The sequence below is a fragment of the Lagopus leucura genome, unplaced genomic scaffold, assembly GCF_019238085.1.
Source record: "Lagopus leucura isolate 7727_CA_CO unplaced genomic scaffold, USGS_WTPT01 Super-Scaffold_100002, whole genome shotgun sequence".
In the NCBI taxonomy this organism is placed as follows: Eukaryota; Metazoa; Chordata; class Aves; order Galliformes; family Phasianidae; genus Lagopus; species Lagopus leucura.
The window spans coordinates 10,135,258-10,153,632 of NW_024962263.1; the positions used below are offsets into that span (position 1 = coordinate 10,135,258).

General features: G+C 39.5%; 1 protein-coding gene across 6 annotated transcripts in view; it reads right to left on the minus strand.

Annotated features, from left to right (window-relative positions):
* The window catches only part of FARS2 (phenylalanyl-tRNA synthetase 2, mitochondrial), a 231,136-nt gene that overhangs the window by 92,832 nt on the left and 119,929 nt on the right, over positions 1-18,375 (minus strand). For all 6 annotated transcript variants that reach the window (XM_042869137.1, XM_042869135.1, XM_042869133.1 and 3 more), the window contains one exon: positions 2,605-2,765. In XM_042869137.1, coding sequence (XP_042725071.1) covers positions 2,605-2,765 — 161 coding nt within the window. The remainder of the gene's footprint in view (positions 1-2,604; positions 2,766-18,375) is intronic.

Sequence of the window (18,375 nt, forward strand, 5' to 3'; positions counted from 1 at the left end):
TGAAGCCTACATGCATCAATTCAGCAACTGATGACGTAGGAAAAAACTTGACACATTCAGGCTGCTTAAAGGCACAAAACATATATTTATGTCCCAGGAAAAAACTCAAATTAAATTCCATTCAGAACAAGAATACGTTTAGCCAAGCTATTATTAAATGTTACTGCTGTTCACTGTGGTCTTAATCTGTTTGAAGAACATTTTAATGAACAGAAAGAAAAATAGTTCAGTTGGTGGATAATATCCAGATTATAAGAACAGACAGGGGAGTACCCAAAGGTTGAGAAGTCTATCATAGTTAAGCACATTAGGATGGACATTTACCCAGGCCTTGTGAGGCTGTAGCATTAAATTCGAGCAGCGAAAGGCTCTCAGAAAATGTAGTCCATACTGCTTCAGTTCAGCCAGGCTAAAAATACTGCACTGCCTTGTGTACAGAAAATCTATCACTTTTCTAATATCCTTCAAGATTTCTTAAACATCAACAGTGCAAGACAGACTAAAATTTCTCTTTCAAATAAGATATGAATAAACCCCAGGATAAATTAATTACATCTCTTTAGAAAGACAGGTGCAGAAGGTCTGCTAACCTGGCTATACAGCATAGCTGAAACCAATTCTCATCAATAAAGACCCAATGGTAGCACCAGAGATTATTTACAACATTCTCATTCAAAGAGTCATTACCCTTAAAATGCAAAGTCAGTATATATGGGTAGAAAGTACTGAGCTCAAAAGGTTCAGCATATGAAGGCTGAATACAGGCTACCTTCTGAACAAAAAAAGTCAAGCCAGACACTAGCAGTCTTGAGAGACAGCACTGAAAATTATAAACTAAGGGTTAGAATGATTTTTTTTAAGAAGTTTTTGACACCAGAGGAAAAAAAAAGCAAGCTTTCTGAAACATTGGACAGACTATTGCTGTAGAACAATGAAAAGAATTTAAGTAACCCATCTTTCTATCTTCTCTGCTCCTATCTCACACTTTATTCTCCCAGGTTTTCAACGTTTTCACTGGACTGTTTGCTGGGGTACAGCAACTGCCAACACATTATTGCAATACAGCAGTAATTAATGGTCAGGTAATATTACTGCAGTCATTCTCTGTGGTTTAAGACAGAGCACAGTGGCAGCTGATTGTTCCTTTACCTTGAAGACAGCCACTATTACACCGCATCTCATGATTCATGTTACCACTTCAAAATGTGTTTAAATCAATAAAGCTCAATTTTGTGACTATCTCTACAAAAACAAATGGCCAGATTTGCTATAAGAGATAGAGGAAACCAGATCCACTTTAGGAAAAGTGGCAAAACTGTCTTCTTTCTGTAAGCAGTAACTACTATCTGACTGCCCCAGTGATAGTGCTAGAGAAGCAAAAGGAAAAAAAAGCCTATCCAAACGTTGTTTTGACTCTATCAGACAAGATCACCAAATCACAGAATCACAGGGGTTGGAAGGGACCTCAAGTCCCAGTCATCAAGTCCATCCCCCTACTAAAGCAATACCCTACAATGGGTTGCACAAGTAGACATGCAGATGGATCTTGAACATCTCCATTGAAGGAGACATCACCACTTCTCTGGGCAGCCTGTTCCAGTGCTCTGCCACTCTTACTGTAAAGTTCTTTCACATGTTTGTATGCAACTTCTTATTTTTAAGATGTGCCAGAACTGCCATGAACTCAAAAATGGATGCAGCTCTGGTTGGACATGGTGACTGCCTCAGCATTATCACTGTTGATTTTCCCTTTAAATTTTTCACTTCTAAAAAAGGTTAATAAAGCTGTTCACAAACAAACCAAGGAAAATGGTAAAAGGCAGCAGCAATAAGCACTTTCATGCTCTACTAATTCAGAATTTGTCAGACATCTACGCAGCTGTCAGCTCAACTCCCCCATAGACCAGTGATCCCAGCTGATTTAAGCCTTCCTGCACTGATACTGGAGAATATTATGGAAGTAGCATTTCCACTCAATCCATTTATGCTTGACTACTTTGCTACTACAAGTAGTAAGACAAGTTGCCAACTACAAAATCATGTGAAGCCTCACCAGAGGAGTTTCAAAAGGAAAAGTTGAGACTACACTCCCACCATCACCACCAGTTGGAGAAAATAGCCAATGTATTGAAGACAGTGGTACAGGTTCAGAAAGCATTTTATCAATGTTAAACAATGCAACTCATGCTGAATTCAATGAATTTAGAGTAAAAACAAAGGAGAAAATAAGAAACATATTATAATAGTTGAAGTGTCAGTATCTAACAGGTTTTTATGAAAAGAATTCAAGAACACAATCAATTCAGACACACATCTTATTCTGGACAGATTTAAAAGTTAAATATGTGTTTAAGTATTATTCAAAAGAGAGATATTCATGGAGTATCAGCAGCAACTCAGAACATTATCTGGCTGAAAACATGTTATTATCAACAGCCAGATTTTGTTGTTGTGTATCAAAGAACCATGATAGTATGAAAGCTTATGTTTAAAAATCTGACCCATTAATGATCCAGAATTTTAATTATACTTAATTATACTATATTCTTTAGGCCTACACACACTTCTTACTGACAGAAAATTATTGCATACATATTACTTTACCTGGAATTTTATTTTTTGGGAAATATGAGGCACAATAAATTGCTTCAAGAAGCGTTCATCTTCACTCCAGAACAGTCTGATGTCAGGGATATCATACAGGATCATGGCCAGCCTCTCTAAGCCCAAGCCAAAAGCCCAGCCAATTTTATCCTGAGCACCAGCTGCAACACACAAACAAGATAAAAATTCAAGAGATTAAGTTCACAAAATCAAAAGTTAATAATAAAATGTTCACCTATTTCCTAAGAAAAGAAAAAAATGTAAAGTGCCAAGACAGAAATGCCTACAAGTAATCAGCAAATGAAAGATATACAGGCCACTGACATATCCCTCTTGAACCAAAATGGGCAGATCACCGGGTCCAGGAACTAAAATAGGTAATGAAGCTGCACTCTGTGCTCTCTGGTTCCAAAGTTTCAGACAGATTTTGAGAAAGGCTGCAGAACGCTACAAACACGTTTCCCTCGTTATTCTTCAAGCTTAGCATTTCATGTCCAACTTGACTGTGTTTTACAAAATATGCAAAATGTGAATTTCCTATTCGAGATATTTTAAGTGGACTGACACACCAGCCAAGTCCATGCGGCATTAACATCATTGTCAGCATTTGAGGATCAAAATTGCCTCTGTTGAGGCACCTGGGAAAAGCAGGGCAGTGTGTTGCTAGGCCCTGTCACATTGGCATCACACCTCCAGCAGGTTACTCCTGGGATGCTTCCCCTGGAGAAAGCTGCTGCCCCCATATACACAAGTCTCTTTTATGCAGCTCTAAACATAAAAAGACAAGAATACTTAATCCACAAGAGCGTTACAGATATTAATGATGCAACACTTCTGTCAGGAAATATTCATACCTTCTTCATTTACAGGGCAAGAGCGCTGAATTATTAAATTAATTTTTTTCCCATGTCACAAACCATACCCATGTTTACTCATCATTCCAGCAATTTTGAACTAAGTTGAGAGCCCAGCAGCTCCACAAAGGCTCACAGCTTTTTCAAATTTAAACAAATTCCTAAATAAACACTTAGGCTAAAAGGATGTGTACATGTGTGACAGGCTTGGACTCTCCCGCATCAGCATTAGCAGTGTGCATCCAAGTCATACATTACCACGCATCTCACGGCTGCCATAGAATCACTACAGAATTACAGAAACATTAAGGTTGGAAAAGACCTCTAAGAGCATCTGGTCCAACTGTCAACCCATCCCTACTGTGCCCACTAACCACGTCCCTCAGTGCCACATCCACACGGTTCTTGAACACCTCCAGAGACGGTGACTCCACCACCCCAGCCTGTGCCACTGCCTCACTGCTCTTTCTGAGAAGAGATTTCCCCTAATATCCAACCTGAACCTTCCCTGGCACAAGTAAAGGCCATTACCTCTCATCCTATTGCAAGTTACCTAGGAAAACAGGCAGACCCTCACCTCACCACAACCTCCTTTCGAGGAGCTGCAAAGTGCAGTAAGATCTTCCCTGAGCTTCCTCTTCTCCAGACTGAATAATCCCAGTTTCCTCAGCCACCCCTTGTAAGACCTGTGCTCCACATCTTTCAGCAGCTTCACCGCAATTATCTGGAAATGCTCCAGAGCCCCAACATCTTTCTCATAGTGAAGGGCCCAAAACTGAACACATTACCCACCAGAGCCAAGATCCTCCCTGAACATCTCTCTGCTCCTGCTGGCAACACTATTTCTGATACAAGCCAGGATGCCACTGGCCTTTTTGGCCACCTGAGCATACTGCTGGCTCATGTTCTGACGGCTGTCAACTAACATTCCCAGATCCTTTTCCACCCCACAATTTTCCAGCCACTCTGCCCCAAGCCTGTAGCATTGCACAAGGTTTTTGTGACCAGAGTGCAGGACCTCTCTCTTGGTGTTGCTGAACCTCATATAATTGGCCTCAGCTCATAACTCCAGCCTATCCAGAGCCATCTGTAGATCCTTACTGCCCTGAGACAGATCAATTCCCCCCAACCTGGTGTCATCTGCAAACTTACTAAGGGAGTACTCAATCCCCTTGTCCAGATCACCAATAAACATATTTAACAGGACAGGCCCCAGGGCTGACCTCTGGTCATTATTAGTGATTGGTCATCAGCTGGATTTAACTCCATCCACCACCACTCTCTTGGCCCAGCCATCAAGCCAGTTCTTCACCCAGCAAAGACTGTATCTGTCCAAGCCATGGGCCACCAGCTTCTCCAGGAAAATGCTGTGGGAGACTGTGTCAAAGGCTTTACACTAAAGTCTATGCAGACTATGTCCACAGGCTTTCCTTGACCCACTACGTGGGTCACCTAGTCACAGAAGGAGATGAGTTTGGTCAGACGGTACCTGCCTTTCATGAACCCATGCTGGCTAGGCCTGACCTCCTGACTGTGCTGCACATGCTGTGTGATCATGCTTAAGAGGATATGCTCCACAACCTTCCCCAGTACTGAGGTCAGGCTGACAGGCCTGTAGTTCCCCAGATCCTCCTTCCAAAGTTTGTTATAGATGGGAGTCACACCGGCAAGACTCCAGTCATCTGGAAGCTCCCCTGTTGTCCAGAACTGCTGACAAATGACAGAAAGTGTCTTGGCAAGCACTTCATCAGCTCCCTCAGTACCCTCAGGTCAATCCTGTCTAGCCCCATGGACTTGTGACAGCCTGGTGCAGCAGCAGGTCACTGTTTCCTCCTGAAGGAATGGAAGGATTATTCTGCTCCCTATCCCTGTCTTCTAGCTCAGAGGGCTGAGTACCTTGAGGATAACTGATTAGAAAAAGAAATAGAAAAAGACAGAAGTAAAGAAGGCATTGTGTACTTCAGCTTTTTCCTCATCCAGTAAAGGATGGTGATTCTCCTTGGCACTCATTCTGTTAATGTATTTCTAAAAACACCTTCTGTTATCTTTTACAATGGTAGCCGAATTAAGTTCTAGCTGGGCTTTTGTCTTTTTTATTTTCTCTCTACTTATCCTAGCAATATCCTTGTACTCTCCCTGACTTGCCTGCCCTTTCTACATGAAGCAAACTCCTTTTTGCCAGGAGTCTCAGCAAAAGCTCCCTGTTCACTCAGGCTGGTCTTTCTCCACATCAGCTTGTCTTAGGGCACTTGAGGATGGCTGTTTCTGTTCCTTTAATATTTCCTTCTTGAGAAACATCCAGCCTTCTTGGATCCCTTTGCCTTTCAGGACTGACTCCTAAGGGACTCTCCCAATCAATCTTCTAAACAGCCCAAAGTCTGCTCTGCAAGGTAGCAATTCTGCTGACCTTCCTCTCAGATTGACCACATCAATAACTATCATTTTGTAGTTTCTATCCCCAAGATGGCTTCCGACCACCACATCTCCCACCAGTACTTCTCTGTTCATAAAAAACAGCATTTAGCAGGGCATCTCCCCTGGTAGGCTCTCTTATCAGCTGCATCAGGACGTTATCTTCTACTCACTCCAGGAAACTTCTAGGTTGTTTCCTTTCTGTTATATTGTATTTCCAGCAAAAACCTGATAAAGTTGAATCCCCATGAGAACAAGGACTAGCAATTGCATGACTTCTGGCAGCTGCTCACAGAATGCTTCATCTGCCTCTTCATCCTGGTGGGGTGATCTACAACAGGCTCTCAGTAGGACATCACTTTGCTGGCCTTTTTCTGATCTCTACCCATAAGAACTTAACCTTACCATTACCAGCACTGAGCTCTGCAATACCAAAACACTCCCTAACATACAGATCCCTTTAGATCAGCACTGTTCTTGCACCCTTACGTATTAATTTAAATTTTTTTTTTTCATCTTTGGACTCAGAAACTTCCCCACCATCACACAGGAGGCTGGGGGCAGAAATCTATTTAGTGACAACTATCTCTTATCAGAAAGAAGACAGAGTGTACTTATTTGGGTTTTCGTGGTTGCATTCAGTGATGAGGCAGAACAGTCCAGACTCTTTTTTTTAAATAACGGCAGGCATAACAAGTTTGGGAAAAGAGACACAGTCATCACTTTTCATTCTTTTAATTAACATGAACCTGCTTATTTACTCAGAATACCTAATTGATTTGCAATGCATTTTATTTCTGCAAAAAATGTTTAGATTTCATATCAGCAACTTCTTGGGAGGACTACATCACACTGCTTTGCACTATCAAACAAAAAACTACTCGTCTATGTACCTACAAACTCAAAGCATTGTCATCTGAGCTATGAATAAACAGCCATCTGTTGGATGATCCTTATACAATTATCAGAACACAAAATGCTTCAGTTCCAGAATTCAAAACCGTATCAGTGAATTCCTTTCTATTCAGAAAGAAAACATAGAAGTGTGGAAAATTGGAATTTCTCCTCAAAACAGCAATAACAAATTTCCGATACATCCCACATCTTCATTTATTTTAACTATGATCTCTTCTCCAACCACCTTTTTGTAAACCTCCTAGCCAGTGTAGCATAAAATATGTGATCAGAAAAACTGAAGAATAGTCCTGAACATATTTCTGTTTGGAAATTAAAAGTTAACCTATCTGGTGAGTGAGGCCACTCCAAAACTTTTCATTGTGAACATATTCTATATACACTGAATTTTGACAATCAGGACATATAGAAGGTACATCTGTAGAATGTACAAATGGATAAAAAGGAAAGTGAAGATGATGGAAAAGAACAAATGACTGATGTGCCAATTGGAGAGAAGGCTTACGTGCTGCCAGTTTGAACTGGCAATGTGAATCAACATGAAAGAATGAACAAACCCAAATAACTTAAAGCATTCTGTTTAAGAGATGTAGCCAAAGCAGCAGATTCCAGGGACCTGGTGAGGCAATCACAGCGTCACTGCTTGAAATAATGCAGCCCAATGGATAAAGCATTCCTGACAATCAAGCTTTACCCAAATAGCCCTCAAAGGTTTGTACAGCACCAGGTTCCTGCTGCCTGACATGAAAACCTTGACCAGAAAACCAGAAGAAAAAAAAAATGCTGGAAGGTTTGCATGTCAGGTGGCCAAAGAGAGAAAAGGAAAGGATAAAACTATCTGACTGGTTTGCCACATTAGAAGCTGATTCAGTCCAATCTCACTAAAAGAAAAGGTTGCATCGTTGCAACTGTGTCTTACAAAAGACCCTGAGCCCTTATCTTCAGGAAGTCATGCCTAAGTGCCTTGCTCTCAAGATTCCAGACCAGATGAATACACGGATCTACTTAAATATTGACCAACTGAGCCATTCTCTAAAAATAATTGTTAACTAAAAGCTAAATTTCATAAAGCATTTTTCATTCACAATTGAAATAAATAAATAAATAAAAAGTAGTTCAACATTTATTTGCTAATGTAAAACCAGTCTTTAAAACAGAGTTTGAACTGCAAGAGCATGTCCTTGCATTAGAATCAACCACTATATAACTTTCTGTGTCTTATAATACTATTTCTAGCTTCAACTACATCAAGCAAGATGGGAAGCTTTGCAATTCCTCTGTGAGACATACATAAAGTCTAGAAGAACTCCTGGATTATATCCACGGAATCCTCAGAAATACCCCCAGACAGAAATGTTCAACTTCCCAAGGAGAATAAGGCAAGATGTTACAATGCACGAGACTCTTAAAGCATATTTCGCCATGTAGCATTAGGAACAAGTTGACAAAACTTTTTTCGTTATACACTTCACCCACACTTATTTTTGTATCTATGCTGGCTTTTATTTAACAATTTTTGAGACTCCTGTAAAGCTGCCAATAAAGAAATCTTGCTTTCAATACAGCCTAAATTGGGTCTTCAAACTGTTATGCTCAGCAGTTACTGAAAGTGAAAGAAATTAGATTTTGATCTTGGATCGAGGCAAAGTCTGGAGCATCCAACAGCCCTGCATATGAGGTGTTATTCTCAAAATGCTCAGAAATGAATATATCCAAAGGGGATGAGGTCCCAAAGCTGGGATGAGGTCCAGAAGCAAAGACTCAAATTTCTTCTCCTGCTTTCCGTTTAAGTCATGGCTATTATTGAAACAGACTCACAGTGGGCACAGGAGTGAACAAATTTCAAGGATACACACACGACACATCATGTTTTAGAAGACAAATCAGTGTTTTAAACTGTGTAGAACATAATTTATGTACATAATGAACCCAGGCAGTCTTGTACAAAGTCTCAACAGCTGCACTGAGTAAAGTACACCACAGAGTACAGCCTAACAGTATACTGCCTTGATTCACCAGTGCAAAACAGAAGACAAGAAAAACCAAAGCTAAAGGATATAGACTTCCTCCTGTGCACAAATCAGAGAGAACAAAGGAAACAAAACCTCGGCCACAGCGGCTACCCAGCAATGTACAACACCTCAAAATGGGAAGTGTGCTTCACGAGCTTCAGTCTCAACCACATGTTCTCATACTCTCCTCAGACATTCTTTTCTGTTTACCTTCCCGTTCAAACTGGCAGCACGTAAGCCTTCTCTCCAATTGGCACATCAGTCATTTGTTCTCTTCCATCATCTTCACCTTCCTTTTTATCCATCTGCACATTCTACAGATGTACCTCAACAGATCACCAAAGAGCTCTTTACCTGATAATCAGATTTAATTGTGAGTTGACACAAAACTTCAGAAACTCTAGAAACAAAGACCTATGCTCATATTTGAGATTAACGGGCAGCTTATAATCAAGGGTTTGAAAATAGCTTCTGCATCATTAAGATTTGCTTATTAGTATAAGTTAAGAATGCACATTTTGCACCACAGCAACGATGTAAACTGTGCTTACCTGTGCTAGAAATAAAACATTTTAAATGGCTTCCTACTTTAGATAAAACTCCCATATACTGAGAGTCCGAGATTTTACATGGCAAAAAAACCAACCCACTAAGGTATCAGTATAACACAGAAGAGCTTATGGAACTGCGAGGTCAGGTGGCTTGTTATTAAGCAACTGAGGTCAAAAATCTTACAGAAGTTTCTTTCCTAACTGCTCTCTTCAGCAGAAGCAAAAATCAAAACTGTCACATTATTCTCTAACTCCGTTAAATTGATGCATTCAGGCTCCTGTGTGCAATCCAGTCTAAATTAACTCCTAAAATAAGGACTGGGCTTTCAGACTATGCATGCTAAGTAAGCCACTCCTCAAGAACTTGAGACAAGAAGTAAACATTCAATTATGCCTATTCTTGTTGAAAAAGAACTTATCTTTCTAAATCTCAAATGTGGAATAATTTTCTAACAGTAATAGTCACTTTGAGACCACAGCTTTGTCTCATGGGTCAGACTGATCTGTTCTGCTTGCTTCACTTGAAAACTAAGCGAAAGAACTTTAAAGGCTTTGATTGAGTTTTTAATATTTATGTATATTTTTGTTCCATAACCAAAATAGCCTCGTACATACATATTAAAGGAACAGTCTGTTAAAAACAAATTTAGCAAGGGAAGCCATCCACTAGATTCAACTTTCTTCTAATATGTAATTAACACACATTCTACCACCTTTTTCCAATATTTCATCAAGCCAAATAGCTGGGAGGAAAACCCTTCTGGTCAGGAGAAGGTGAGGTCAGGAAAAGTGGGTGAGGAGGAAAGAACAAATCAACCAGAAGGAACTTTATTTTTCACCTCAGCCTGTCTTTATTTTCCAGTAATTTTATCTTTCAACTTCCAAAGTAATGAATTCTTCAGTCCATCTCCCCTGCTTGTTTCCATCTACCTCCCTATACCTGAATCCACTTCTCCTGCACCCACAAACACACTTCTAAGTACTTACAACAGACTCAGTGACAAAACTACCATTAAACCAAACGTTACCTAAAACTACAGCTATTTTTTCAAGGTTCACAACCACAATGCAGTAAAATTTATCCTTTGAAACGGTGAAAGGTGAAGTGACTGCTTAACTTCCAAGTACAATATGAGATATTATATTAACTACAAACACTTTTATGGTATATGGTCTTTCCTCTTCCTTGTACTTCAGTCCACACATATGAATAAATGACTTGCTTAGTTTTCTTTTTTTGTCTTCTTCCTTTATAGAGGAATATGTTAAGATTGAACATCTTCCAAGGAGGGCAGTGCAGTTTGCTTTCTTAATTTATGTCACGGAGCACGAAACAAGCTGACATTTGACAGGTTTATTTTTCCTGACTGCCCGTGGGTTTTAGCACTGCTCTTTTTGTTCTGTGTATGAAAAAGCAAATGCCATTTGCTTTGATAATGTTTTGTTCATTCGGGAAAACATTGGATTTTTTGAGTTGTTGGGTCTTTAATATTTTCAAGTAATGTTAATCTCCCTAGACAATGTGGCCACGCAGGTCTGAAAAAATAGAAGTTATGGAAACTACACGAGGGGCTGCCATTTCTTGGAAAGACTGTGTCTACAGTATTGTTCAAAAATTCAATTACAAATCTCATTTTTCAAGTGTGTAAAAACAGCTGGACAAAATTCACTCCATATATACTCATTGTCCCCAGATGAAAGCTTCTTGGCAAAATTTCCCCAATACCTACGTTGACTATTTAGCATCTTATGAAATGGTCTTTTCTTCAAGAACAAGCAGAGCAAGGAACAAGAACATGATGACCATCACAGTGTGATATAATCTTCAAGAGATTAAGACACTTCCAAAATGTACAGAGATAGAAGTTTATGTGCATCACAGCACTGGATGCTATTTTTCTTTTGTTTGATATTCCTATTCAAAAACCAGACCAGACAGAGCACTTGTACATTTCAAAAGGTTAATAACTGTGTTCAGCTACTAGCAGCACAGCATCAGGTTAGTCTGATAATGCACAGGGAAAATTCAACTTCTACAGGGAAGAACTGATATTGCGTTCTGTGTTTGTACAGCACCTACCATAATGAAGCCTTGAGGTCATAAATGGGTCTCCTTCACTCTATGGTATCTAAATCAACACAGAAATAAGGTTTATGATTTAACATCTACACTCTTCTGCCATAAATTCATTCTGTGGAAAAATCTCAAGATTACTCATATAGGAACCACCTGCCCTGTAACTAAGATTGAGTTCTGTCAAGGTTCCAGGTACACACATTTAATTCCAAAATTGCAACGGGAAAGATCTAGGTGTAGCTAAATGTATGCATCATCATAATGCATAGGCCAAGAAATCTTTGCTCAGAAACACCAGCCTCAACCTCCTCTGTTCTTATAGCAAAAAACTACTCCACTGGAATACTCTTCTTGCATTCTACAAAGTGTCTGTAGGCACTCTTCAAGAATTTTATAACTTATGTCACCAACTTATCTCATTCACAGCAGTACTGCAGACCTTCATGCTCTTCTTGCCTCCTAGCTGTAGTATATTTAGCTATAGACTATTTCTATAATTAACCCATAATATCCATACAAAGCAAGCAACGATAAACTAATGAACTCAAGAGGAAGTAATTGTTGTTTCTTGGATGTTCAAATCAACACATTTTTTCTCTACTTTCTAATTCATATGGAGTTTCTGAACTATAGCATTTATTCCTGAAAAATAACGTTTTCTAAACAGCAGCACTAATTGTACTACACTGGCATAGTGTTTGAAGGAGTTTCACACACTACAGTATTAGCAGTTTCTATACTGCTACAGTTGGAAGAAGGGTAACATTGTGATGTCCCATGTTAATATATTAAAAACTATAAGAAAAGTTGAAAAAAAATAATAAAAGCACGAGAAGAGGTTTTGCTTGAAGCCCTTGAAATAATTTGTGAAAGCATCTTAGTTGCACACTTTGCAACTTTGCTTCTTGCCCACTCTTGTAGTGCCATTGACACAGCATGTAAAGGATGACAGAAACAGATGCAGAAGCAATAAAACATACAAGCGAAGCAGATTATGCTCTGCAATTGTTGCGAGCAAAGAAGCATGACTACAACAACCTTATAATAAATGAAATAAATAGAAAAGAATCCTACAAGAGCTTGTTTTTCCCTCAGGGACTAATATCATGCCAAGACTCCACTGTTGTTATAACTTCAAAATGAAGTTCATATGTAGTCTTTCAATGTCCAATTCTAAATTCCTCTTTTATCTCTAATAGCATTTCCTGGTAAGGTGTATCAATCACAAATTGCCCCATTTCACATGCAGGGCAGTTTTCCTAGGGATGACAGGCAGCTGAGTAAATACATTTTTTTGCTCAAATAAAAACTAAAATCTTGCTGTATCAGATCACAACAACCCCAAAACACGGCCGTTAGACAACAGCAACGTTTCCCCAACAGAATGAACTCATATAACTTGTTTTTCTTTGGAAAGCTCGATGAGATTTTTCTTAACAATGCACCTTCTCAACAGCAAAGCACATCTACAACACCACAACTTCAGCAGCAGCAAGCTGGTTCTGCTGGAATGAAGTGCATCAATGCACACCTACTACACCAGCACACTCCTCCTAGGCAGGGCTGGACAGTGATCCACGTACTGGCTGTGACCTCCACTAAACTATGTGTATGCTGAATTTCTGATACATTTATGATGTTTATGTAAGCACAGCAGTATCCCACAGCCAAGGTCCTGATGAGTTTCTGCAGTTATAGCTGATGAGCGGAGTTGCCTGGCTAACCAGCAGCCAGGAATGAAGGGAGGGCTCACTGCAAAGCAGCGTGCTGCAGGATAACCCCATAACTACCCTCTTCCAAGGCATATGTACTGTACAGTACAGTCCACTCCCTTACATTGAGACTAACACCACAAACCAAAACAGTCTTTGCTTTTGAAGCAGAAGGGATTTCCTGAGAAAATACATTCAAAGAAGGCGAAGACTGCAGCATAGCTCCCTCCAATGAGCAGTCAAAACTGTGAATAAGATGGGCTTGAGAAGAAATCAGGCTTTACTGGAAGTGGACTCAAAACTATGGGTGCATATCAAGAGCTCACCTGAAGCCTAATGAAAACAACAGGGGGCAGGGAGGAGGGGAACAAACTAAAGCACACAGACTTTAGTAAGGCATGGAGAGATGCCTGCCTTATAGCCCACCACCCCACTCCGTGCACTGGGCAGATGCACAGAGTCACAATCCTGGCCTGTCTGGGGAGAGGTGCATAAGCCTGTGAGTATCACTGCACCTAAATGTGAGAGAGCCAAGAATTACTTTGAGTTTTGTATCTTCCACATAAACTGTTTTCTTGGAAATGTTCTGCTTGCACGTACAATGCAAGCAAAAGGTTACTGCTTTACTATTTTACTTCGTTGCTAAAATATTTAAATGAATTAACAGAGAAGGCTACTCATCTGCTTGTCTTTCTGGAGGAATGAGTATATTAATAAAAATCTTGCTCAGTTGAAAAATTGCAATTTAAACTCCCTTTACAAAGAGATTCCTTTCTCAAGATAAAGCCCACCAGTTCTCTAATGTTCCTTTTTCATCACTGGTAACTAATTTGTCATCATGAACTGAACTCAGTTTTGGGCAGGAAATGTGACTGACACAGAATAAATGTTACTCTCCCTAATTCTATAATTACTGTGTAATAACAATTAATGAAATGATATTTTGCTAGGTGAAGGGGCTCCTGTGCTTTTAAGATTTACTCTCATGATCAACTGTATCCCTTATAGCTATTGGAAATAAAATTAAAAGATTTTTCCTAAAAAATAAACCTGCACATAGCTCTTAATTACATCTTGCTTCTTTTGCAGATTGAAATCTGGCAGTAATTGCTGCAGAAGCTCATAGCCTTGCTAATATCTTCCCTGCACTCCTTTAGAGAAGTCCATGCTGAATCTCAGTCCCACTCGTCAACACAGAAGAATTTGAAAAACATCAGCATTAGTTTTAGTGGACAGATACTAATTGGGTTGTTATTTTGTCACTGTGTAAATTCTCAGTGACCTTTCCAAAAAGAACTAACAAGTCAATAGAAACTGTTTCTTCTTGACTTTCTCCACATCCTTGTTTTTTGTGTTTTTTTTTTTTATTTTTATTTTTAAACAGCCATCATGATTCTTCATCTCTTTTGAGCTGCATTTTTTTTTTTCTTTCACTTTTCTTAAGGTAGAAAGGATAAGTAAGTTGGTTTCTTGTTCATTTCCTTACTTCACATTTTATGTTAATGGACATTTTCTCGGTTGCTAACTCAAGTAACCCACTCAGTACTGAAGGCAAAAAACATCAGATTTCCAGCACCAACTACGTTAAGAGCTCAGTCCACTCCTCAAATATGAAAACATAACAAAAATGCATATAGAAGGGCCAGTTTTCAGCAGCTGATACACATTTGTGTATCTTGTAAAGAGATGACATCTCAACAAACATAATCTGTTTATGCCTGCATACCCACTGAATTTACCAAATACTTATTCGTAACTACAGGTTACATCAGCACAGTTACAGACACAGATTGAACCAGCTCTGCACTCGAGTACTTCCTCTGGTGGGCAATGGGTCTTGCTAACACTGCAGACAATGGAAACCCAAAGTTACTGTTAAGAAAGAAAAAGATGGCACGGAGAACTCTGCTCTTGGAACACTATCTATCTCCTGAAAGCAAATGTTTGTACACACTGAGGAACCGTGGGGAACAAACAGGAAAAATGAGAAGTCTAAGAACAGTTTCAGAACTGTGGCCTGACCAGGATGACAGCATTACAGCCATGGCAGAAGAGCTGGCTTGACAGCAGTGCTGGAGGAATGAATGGATGCAGGCTTCTTTGACAGACTGAAAACTGGGTTGAACAAAGCTCAGTACAACCTCTTTTGCCTGGACACACTTTGATCATACAATCACAGAATCACTAGGGTTGAAAAAGACCATCTAAAGGATCATCTAATTCATGATATGGACTACTGGCCTCCAGAGGCTCCCTTCCAACCCAAAAGAAGTTTTGTTTGTTGGCTTTTGCTCTTGTTTTTTAGAAGAAAACACTCAATTGCTTGCATTCACTTGTTAAAGAAGAATGTTGCAAGTGAGATGCTTACAGGGAACAAAATACAAACATGAGATGTTATAAGTTTTCACAGGTTACTGAAAATACAATATATTCACCCACACAAGATACTAAATTTTGCGTAGTATACAGTGCAAACTGCAGAAGTTCACTTTGTATAAAATCCATACAATCCTTGCCAATCGTGTTACACAGTGTTCTTTGCTTCTTTCCTAAGATCCTTATTCAATTTCTATGTTAATATTTTGGGAATCAGAATCCTGTTAGGCATACAATACTTCACATCATAATCCTGAAATAAATTATGCCTTCAAATTAAACATATTCCAGTGGAAAAAACTATCCAGATCCTCTCACTTTTTCAGCAAAAAAATTCCCTGATTTCAACTCCACAATTCCATTAATGTTCTGTTTGGGAACATCTCACATTACTGACAGCATCTTGATTCGCACACTGAAAAAGTGAGTTTGAAAGTATGTGATCTAATATATTAAAAAGCAAACTGGAGATCTTTGGAAGACGCCTTACCAAAAAGGACAAACCAACAGAAACTTTTCTGGCTGAACTCCCTTGAAATTTTAATATCTTGTTGTCTCAGTCTGTGAGGAAAAAAAATAAAAAGCTTATAAAAGTATCAAATGCCAATTAGCAATGCCTCATTCATACATTTGTTTGCTAACTGGAAACTGGACGTTTTCATACTGTGCAGTATAAGAAGTGTCTGGATTTCAGTTAAATAAGAGAAATAGTAGCAGTCATCAAATGAACACACAGGTACGCAAAGCCATTCAGACCCAAGGGGATTACACACCGCAACTCCTTCATTACTAATACAGGATTGGAAAATTGGTTATACCAAGCAGAAAACTCCCTTACAGGGAGATCTCACCATCTGGCTTATCTGAAACCCACAGGGAGTAAAACAATAAAGGCCAATAATTTTCCATCAGCGATGCAGCAGCACAGAGCGGAGGACAAGAACCAGACAAACCCCAGAGAGATCCGTATTTTGAAGCATTTTTTTTGCTGGATTCTTTATGTTTTCTTGCAAACATTAACCCTTAGGGAGTCACTATGAATAAAGGTGATGATTAACCTTACCATAGGAATCATGAAACTTGAAGCATATCAGTAATTTCCTCACTGAAATCATATAATTACTAATTGAGTAATACAGCTCAGAATCATTGATTTCTAGAACTGATGCCCGAATCATGAAAATACACTTCAACAAGTTTGTGCACTCTAACTTTCTGAAGCTTTTGAGCTTCCAAATGTAGAAAATTCTACATCACAATGCCCACATTAAGATAATTAGATACTTTTAAATAACTAGTTTAAATCTAACCAATTACGTGCTCATTCTGTTTATGAGGAATTTGTCACACACTGAAAAAATAGGAATCTGCGATGTGTGCTTTAATGTCTTAAACAGCACATTTTATCAAAAACCACAGACTATAAGACTTCCTTACTCAATACCCCGTTAGTCATACAGGAACAAGTTTCACTTGTCAGACAATAAAAACACGTGATTGCAGGCATGCTGTATATTATACGAGTGGGATAATAAGCAACATCAAATTTACCCTTGTCAGCTAACTGCTAAGTGTTGGCGGCTAGAAATAATGCTAGAACCAAATACATACAATATTTGTCTATCCCATTTATCTACTGTAGATTTTTCCACACATATTTATCTGATAAAAATATACGTGGTCATGAGGCAAAAGAGCGAAATGGATCACTGCTCAGCTCTGACACAGAACTTGCTAACTTTCATCTTTTTTTTTTTCCATTTTTATACTCTAAAAATACACGTATCTCTAAAAACACAAACTACTAAAAAATCACAATAGTTGCATGGGCATGACTTGGCATTAGAATAGTACAAACTCAACAGAATCACCACATTTTCATTCCCCTTGTCAGTTCCTGGGATGTATTGTGCACGAGTGGCACATAATTACAAGATGTTTTTAGCTTCTAAGCACCATTATCATCATGGTTGCCTGCTTTCCTGAACAATTTAAGACGTTACCAACCATTAAAATACAAGCAGATTAATCAAGGTGTCCTCCGATAATTACCATGAGAAGTTTGCAGATACGTTCAGCATAAGCTTTCATTCTACAAAATGCACAAAATTCCCTTAAGCAAGGTAAAACAGCACCACCATATAGTAGAGCAGATCCTCTTGTAAATGTAAATCCTCTCCTCTTTTTGTGCCACGACAGAAACAAAAGTTCTTCTAACAAACTCTAAAAAAGAATAAACATCAACAGCAGAATTCAGTAGGTATTCACTGTGAGTCCTCCAAAATGGCTTGAGAGAAGTCCTGAGGAGAAGGATTTTGGGGTGCTGGCTGATGAAAGATTCAATATGAGCCGGCAATGTGCACTTGCAGCCCAGAAAGTCAACCGTACCTTGGGTTGCAGTGGGATGAGCAGGTCGAAGGAGGTGATTCTGCCTCTCTACTCTGCTGTCATGAGACCCTACCTGGAGTACTGCATCTAGTTCTGGAGCCCTCAACACAAAAGCACACTGACATACTGGAGGTCCAGAGGAGGGCCATGAAGATGATCAGAGTGCTGGAGCACCTCCCCTACAAGGACAGGCTGAGAGAGTGGGGATCTGCAGCCTGGACAAGAGAAGGCAGCTCCAAGGAGATCTTACAGCAGCCCTCCAGTACCTGAAGGGGCCGACAGGAAAGCTGGGGAGGGACTTTTTGTAAGGGCATGTAGCAACAGGACAGGGGAAATGGCTTTAAAATGGAAGATGGTAGATTTAAAGTAGATATAAGGAAGAAATGATTTCCTGCGAGGGCTGAGATGTGTCTGCTGAGGCACTCATAGGGCACCCAGGTCCTTCTCTGCGGAGCTCTTCCCAGCAGGTCCGCC